This window comes from Dipteris shenzhenensis, chromosome 32 (genome assembly GCF_047967505.1).
Source record: "Dipteris shenzhenensis isolate YYH24624 ecotype China chromosome 32, Dip_SZ_1.0, whole genome shotgun sequence".
Lineage (NCBI taxonomy): Eukaryota > Viridiplantae > Streptophyta > Polypodiopsida > Gleicheniales > Dipteridaceae > Dipteris > Dipteris shenzhenensis.
In genome coordinates, this window is record NC_141627.1 from 26,071,252 (window position 1) to 26,078,587 (window position 7,336).

General features: G+C 41.1%; 1 protein-coding gene across 1 annotated transcript; it reads right to left on the bottom strand.

Moving 5' to 3' along the window:
- Window positions 1-267: 267 nt before the first annotated feature.
- LOC147880517 (uncharacterized) lies at window positions 268-4,217 on the bottom strand. The gene is made up of 4 exons (XM_087371261.1): window positions 4,102-4,217; window positions 806-876; window positions 593-614; window positions 268-328 (listed from the first exon to the last, which is right to left on the bottom strand). Exons 1-4 carry the CDS (start codon window positions 4,215-4,217, stop codon window positions 283-285), a joined length of 255 nt encoding a protein of 84 aa, XP_087227387.1. The 3' UTR covers window positions 268-282.
- Window positions 4,218-7,336: the final 3,119 nt, after the last annotated feature.

Consider the following 7,336-nt stretch of genomic DNA (forward strand, 5'->3'; position numbering starts at 1 on the left):
TGCACACCAACGGGAGATCGGCATTATCTAAGAACACCAGTAAGTACGAACTTGAAAAGGAGAAGACAATTAGACAGAAGGTGAGAGTATTATGTTTCACTGAATTATCAATTCCATCTTCTAAGACCAAGCCAGTGATGCTGATATTTCAGTTTTGAAATGTCAATTTTGGGAAACACCATGTAACTACAAAAAATTCAAATTTTCATCACAATTAGGTTTAGTGAGCTAGTAGAAGCAATGGTCGTTGCAAAAATATGAACACATTTTATGGGAAAGAAACTAAAGTTGATTTGCCCTTTCACATTCATCAATCCAATCACTGTACCTGTAAAAAGCATCCGATGTGGCATTATGAGAATGTCAGAAGCCCCACCAAACCATAAAAAAGGATACGAGATTAAACTCCTGTCTACCTTACTACACGTACTACATTTTGGTATACAATAACATAGAAAGAGGAAAGTAAAAAATCATATTGTTGTTTTCCTTTTACACTGATTAGGGATGCAGCAGGGGGCAAGGAAAGAATGAGAGGGCAGGAGAGAGAGGGTTAGTTGTGTAGCGGCGGTGAAATGTCAAAGAGCATTACACATCAACTGGTTCGCTTAGACCTGAAGACAATCAACATGCCCACAAAAGAGGTCTATTTAGAATCTGCAAGTACTTCTGGGTCCCATTCACATAATACTCTATTAACAGGGGAAAAACCTCTCCTCAGAAGAAATAATAATTAGTCACAACTACCTAACCAACTAGTTCATGTATCATCTCAGGTATTCTACCAGACGTATGAGGCCTTTACCATGAATATGGGTGCTAAATTTCTCTTGACAGATCGTGCAAGACATATCCCCTACCTGATTTTTATAATCCCTGCAGTATTTAAAAAAGTCAGAAAACGTCCCAGAAAATTGATGTTCTAAACTGCAACAGTTTTATCTCTGAAACTTATAACAATACTTTTCAATAGGAAACTACTTATGGAACCTTGTCAGCTGTGATCTGATTTAAAATTTGAAGGTAGCTTCATACAAGAGCATCCTTTATTTCAGTGCATACTGTGTATGCCCTTTTAGTTCTTCAAGAACGCTAAGTTTTTGAGTTTTAAACTACTTGGATTGTTCAAATGGCAGAATATCTACGATAATATGAAAGCAGGCTGAAGAACGTGGTAATACATCCCAAAACAAGTAATGCTCTTAAGGAGTAAGCCTGAAAAATCATGGGGCAGGTAGTCAAAACAGAAGAATGGGTTTGGCATATTAATGTCACTATAATGGAAGGACAAGTGGTGGGACGGCCTAGCACAACATCACTGAAAACGATTTCAGAAGTTACAACAAGTGCTAGACTGCAAAGAACCTCACACTGACAGGATATGGAAACTGGGTAACTCCCTATGTAGGTGGTAGGACAGATTGGCAAGATTTATGCATAACTCTCTTGGGGTTGGGGGCTTTCCCTCAGATGCAAGGGAGAGAGGCAGGATTGGGATTGCAAGATAATGTGTGCCATTATTGGGTGACAGAGTTCACTTCTCAGACGACACCCACAGCCACTTCAGGCGTATTTTTTAATGGCAGTATAGCTGGACCCCAAGGGACCAATTAAGCATTATTGGGTGATAGAGTTCACTTCACAAATAATCCACAGCTACTTCAGGTGCTTTTCTAGTATGGCTGGGCCCCAAGTAATCTATGGGTGAGATTTTAGGCCAAAGTTTTGTACCATGCTAGAAAGGATTTTTTCAGCATGTGACAACAATATGCGACTACCTTCATACAAAACGCCTTCAATTCAAGGGACTTATTCACAGTAGTCTTGCAATTCATCAGCGACAAATGGTCTATCCAGCACTCTTCTAGATTCTTGTTGGAAGGTCTTCCATAAGTTCCCTCGTTCTGGCTTCCCTATGCATGTAGCAGCTCCATTAATGCTGCTTGACATGTTTACAAACCCCATTTGAGATTCCATAATGCCATCTCCCCAAGCCCCTTGAAATATGTTGATGTACTTGTGCCGACCTGCTTGACATCGCACCAGGCGTTGCGTTTTGGGCACAATAAGTGCTTCTTGGAATTTCCAACGTGGCAATCCTTTGCTGCAGCCCATTGCGGAATCATAGAGAGGGTTGGCGGTGGTCCTAGGAACACACAAGTGGCCTTGATGGGATATACAACCATCTTAAATGAAATAATTAAAAACTTTTGTCTGCAAGGCTGATTCTGAATCGAGACACTACGATATTATCTTTGAAGTTTTTGTTGTAAAAGATAGGCTCCTACTGGAACTATTTTAAGGGGCTAAGTCAATCGTTGTAGTGTTGGCAAAAGGCTATGAATATGGCATTGATTGAATACGTTATGTATACCAAGAAGCCTCAACAAGTACCTCCATTGTTATTGCAGTAGTGTCGTCTTCAACCCTTGTTCATGTGCCCCTTCCTGTCAAAATGAGTTCAATATTTTAACGCCGAATAGTGGGTTTGCCTCGGTGTTTCGGTTGGTCCCTTCGCTAAACTCCGGGTGTGTTGAACAAATTGCCTAACCGGGTATGGTTGACTTTGCAGAGATGCCGTGTATGTTAGCCGTGAAGTGGCACTTAGGGGAAAACATACAACTTTAGAAAACGAATTGAAAGAGATAGTGAAAGGGATGCACAACGAATTAGAATCAACCATCTTCTATTACGTAGCAAATCAAGGTACAACACCTTGCTACAAGACGATCCAAAGTCCTAGGACTTTAGGACTATATATAACAGGGGGGAAATATTTAGCCAAACGGCAATCACCTTGCTCTGGCAACAAGACGAGACCTAGGACTTTTGGACTATATAACGACTCTTTTGATCTCGGTACTACTCACCTGAATTTACAATCATTCCCACATACCCCGTCACTAGATTGTATTTACACGTCGCCTCTTTCGAAATCCTTTGACAATTGCGACCCCGTCGCCTCGTCCTTATCTTCATGCAGAATGGCTATCTTGGGTTCGGCATAGTTTAGACCACGTTGACTGGTGGAAAGGAGTTGCTTTCCACTTCTGCTCGTTAATCTTCGCCAAGCCGAGTCGTTCGCTCGCTGATGCCTCGATAGTTCAACACAATACTTATTTACCTTTGTCTTGCATAGTCATCATCTCCTACTTGTGGTGTTGTGATGCTGAACTTGTTAAGAAAAACGTAAATTACACTATTCTAGAGAGGACTATAAGGACATAGGACTAGCCCTATTCCTAACCCTAAGCAATAAAGGCGTAGTTAAGGCATAACCCTCTCATTTTCGTCATGTGTTGAACTCATCTTCTAGAGCTCCTTCCCCTCTCTCATTTGCTTTAGAAAGCTCATCATTGCAAGCTATGGAGAAAGAACTGTGTTCCTTTGTGTGTTGAGGTCATTCTTGTGTTTTGTAAGGTTTCTTTGAGAGATAAAGAGGGGTCATGAACTCTTTGAGGGAGACAAACTAAGACAGAGGTTCTGTGTGTTTTCTTTAGTATTTCACATTTTCAAGGAGCAATCTTTGACTTCGTATAGCAGCCTTAAGAAAAAAAGATACTTTCATACGCTAGTGGCCATCCTAGGGAAAGATTGCATTTAGAATCTAGAGAGATGCGGCATATGTACGCTCATGCAAAAGGCCGCCTTACGTTTTGAAACGCCTTCGCTCGCTCGAGATCTTCATGCATACTGCATTAAGGGTCTAGAAGAATAGCATGTTCTTTTCAGATAGCCGTATTCTAAATGCATATCCAGATCAATGATTCAATGCGAGACACCAGCAAGGACGAGCACACGGTGCAACTCTCAAGGTATTTCGTGCTAAATTCGGCTAGTCGATCTCTACTACATTTACGTGCAAGAGGCTACGCTAACGTAAATTTGTTCTCTTCCACATAGCATATCCACTCTACGTCCCCATGCAGCCGTATCTTTTACAGTCTTAAATATTAAACTGATATCACAGCATGTGTTGCCATCTTTGAAGAGGGTGACGAGAATGCGTTACTCGGGTATTCGATTACTTGAAGATTAACACTCCTCCAAAGACATTCGCGGTCAGAGAAACTTCTACAACAGATGGACGAGTGAGCTCACATATGGCATTGCACGCTGTCTTCGTGGTTGCAAAATGGACAGCGGAAAGTTCGGGGGAGCTTAACTCTCTTCTTCTTGGGGGGAGGCTTTGCTCTTCTCTTTTTTCGCTTACCCATGCTGAGAAGCTGCTAACGATTCTTGCAGCAGCGACGCTGAAGTAAATTTCACGTTGTGCTCTGGAAGTTTCCTCGTGCATCACGTGGCATGCTAATAATAGTTCTACGTCGGCAGCCGTCATCAGCCAGAATAGAATCTGTAGACTAGTGTCTTCCGGGGCGCTGATCTTATGAGCCTGTTTGTACGCCAGTGTTCATAGCAACATATTCCTTAAGATTCATGCATAAGTGTAGAGGAGTTAGTGTAGAGATTGAATGATCTCACCGGTTTTTGGCCCTGTAAGGGTCTTAGAAAAATTGGAGCTTAAGGTGGTTTCTTTGTGTTGTTAGTCAAGTTGAACATATTAGTGGAACTTGGGATGAGGTTATGGTTAGTGGGTTGGTTAGGTTTTAGTGTTAGGGTTTATTAGGTTCATGGTATTGCTTTTTTGTGGTCTAGGTTGTCTCTTTGCGGCGGCTGTGCACCCTCTCCAGTGTCTTCATCTCTACTCTATCGCTTGCTCCAGTGCATCATCGCCTCTGTACTCTCTACGGTTTCTCCAATTTCGCTCCTCTTTACCCGAGCTTTAGCCTCTTCGTGTCTGCATCGTATTGGCTTTGTGGCTGCTAATCTTCGATGCAGTGGAGCATGGCGGAAACCTCCGATATGGCTGTTTGCCCAGGTTCTTGTTGTCGTTGAGGCTACCAATCTATGATGTGCATCATCGCCTCTGTACCCTTTGTGGCTTCTCTGATTCTACTTCTCTATAGCCTCTCCGTGTCTACATCGTATTGGATTTGTGGCTGCTAATCTTCGATGCGGTGGAGCATGGCGAAAACCTCCGATGTAGCTGTTTGCTCGATTCCTCGGGTCGCTGAGGCTACCAATCTGTGATGTGTTGGAGCATGGTGGAAATCTCCATTGTCAGTACTTTGCATATGTGGAAACGTTTGCCCATTTCTTCCAGCCACTTATTTTTCATTTGTTATGCCTCCCTTTTCTCCCTACGACATTCAGACATGCAACTTCATGTCGGTGTTAGTGGGAATATTAATAGGGTCTTCTAGAGGACCATCGTATGTCGGTTGTGTGGGCTGCTTTTAAGGGTTGAGGGGAGGCAATGGAGATGTTTCAAGAACCGTATGGCAAGGTCTTCGATTAAAGCATGTTCTATTACTATGTTTGATGTTCACCTATAAAAGGAGGGGTGGAGAGAGTGGAATTGTACATTTCGGTTTCAATTGAAGTGTTTATATATCATTTGTGTGAGGTCCAACTATCTATAGCTATAGCATAAAGGGTGTGTTCATCTCGGAGGGTGCACCACTAAGAAATCCTAGGTATCACGTGCGTTCAAGGGGTATTAAAAAAACCCCTCAACTAAATTTTTTTCCCAATAAAACCACCCCTCTTTACTTATAAACTAATGGATTTTTTTCTAAAGTTGAATTAAAAACCCCTTCTTGTTATTGTAAACTTGTTAATTTTTTTCCAAAAGTGGAATTAAAATACCACTACTACACACGGATCCTATTGCGACGTTTACGTACCGACGTTTAGCGCCCGCTTAGCGTTAATCGTCAGTATGAAAAGTGGGTTTTCTAAATCGTCGCTATATAGCGACTGTTGCTAAAAGTCGCTATATAGCGACTTTTGTGAAAGTCGCTATATAGCGACTTTTAAAAGTCGCTATATAGCGACACTGATACAAAATATTATAGCGACGTTTTTACAAAGAGGTTTTTTTTTTTTTATAGGTCTTAAAAGTTAGTTTTTTCCAATGACAAATTTTTTTAAATTTTCATACATGTTTGAGCTCATAGAGAATTAAAAAATGAGAGCATGTACATCAAGCCTTTGAAGCTCATATATTCATGTCCAAGTTTGAGATGAGAAAAATCAAATAAGAGCATTTACATCAACTGTTTCATCTTGAACCAAGTCTAAGGCGCCAAGCAAGTCTATCTCCAACTCTATACCGAGTTGATCTCCTATATCATCATCGTACTCTAGCATCGTACGTTCACCTAAAAGTATTTGATCATCTTCTTCAATAAAGCTTAAGTGTGGTGATTGATCTTGATGATTGTTGTCTTCTTCGTCAATATCATGATCTCCATCCTTCTCCCTTGCGATGTCATTATGCGCATCTTCCTCTTGGCTCATATGGTGATCTACATCTTCTTCGCTAGATTCATCAATTGGATCCGGCATTAGTAGTGGCATCTCCATATCCACATCTCGATCTTCAAAAATTTTCTTACTTCGTGGTGCAACTTGGATCACGTACCACCATCTTGGATCAGAACGATCCAGATGAAAAACCACCTATATTGAAGATGGGTGCCAAATGTCGTCAATTATATATATGAAATTATGCTCAAGTACATGTATCAATGGACTTTAAAAACGAAAGCTTTGACTAATTAAATCATTTGTATGCACCTGCTCATAGTGCTCGGGAAGAACAAAAGTATCACTTTCATCGGTCCAATGTTTGGTGGAGTCTATTGCAAAGAGACCGCTACTATCTTTTCTCAGTGTCGCATGGGGACCGTTGTAAGTAGTTCTAAACCATTTTACATCAAGAATGAAAATAGTAAATCGTCTGAAATCAATTTCATAGATGTCGCGTATGGTTCCACAATAATCCAACTGTGAGGAGAGAAGATTGGTATCCGAAGCACTTGCTCGGCTATCTTGTGTGAAGTTAGCCATGACTCCACAATCATACGTGACTCTCTTTGAATCGATGCGTTCCACGTGAAAATGTCGTCCATATGACCATAATGCACTGTACTTTTTGTACTGTAAAAGAGCATCATTAAAACAATGAAGATGCATCTATTTTATAGCATATATTGCCACAAATAATTACTTAATTACGTCAAGAGGTAAGAAACTTACATGCACCATACATCTAGATGATAACTCTCGCTCGCGCTCGTTTATTGTCTCTCCATCACATTCGGCTTTACGTAGAGCCAATTGTGGCCAATCAAGTGACATGTGAGTAGGGAGAAGAGGCAGATCTCGTGGATATGGTTGTGATCGCCTGTACATTACTCTGAATCTCGTCCTTGCATTTATTCTTTCTGCTTTGGCCACTTCATATCTTTCAATCCACTTCTGCATCTCA

Coding starts and splice junctions, on each gene's coding strand:
- LOC147880517 (XM_087371261.1), bottom strand. CDS start 4,217: ATGGGTAAGCGAAAAAAGAGAAGAGCAAAGCCTCCCCCCAAGAAGAAG. Junction 615..805: donor ATTTAGCACCCATATTCATG/GTAAAGGCCTCA, acceptor GATTGTCTTCAG/GTCTAAGCGAACCAGTTGAT. Junction 329..592: donor CTAAGCGAACCAGTTGATGT/GTAATGCTCTTT, acceptor TGCTTTTTACAG/GTACAGTGATTGGATTGATG.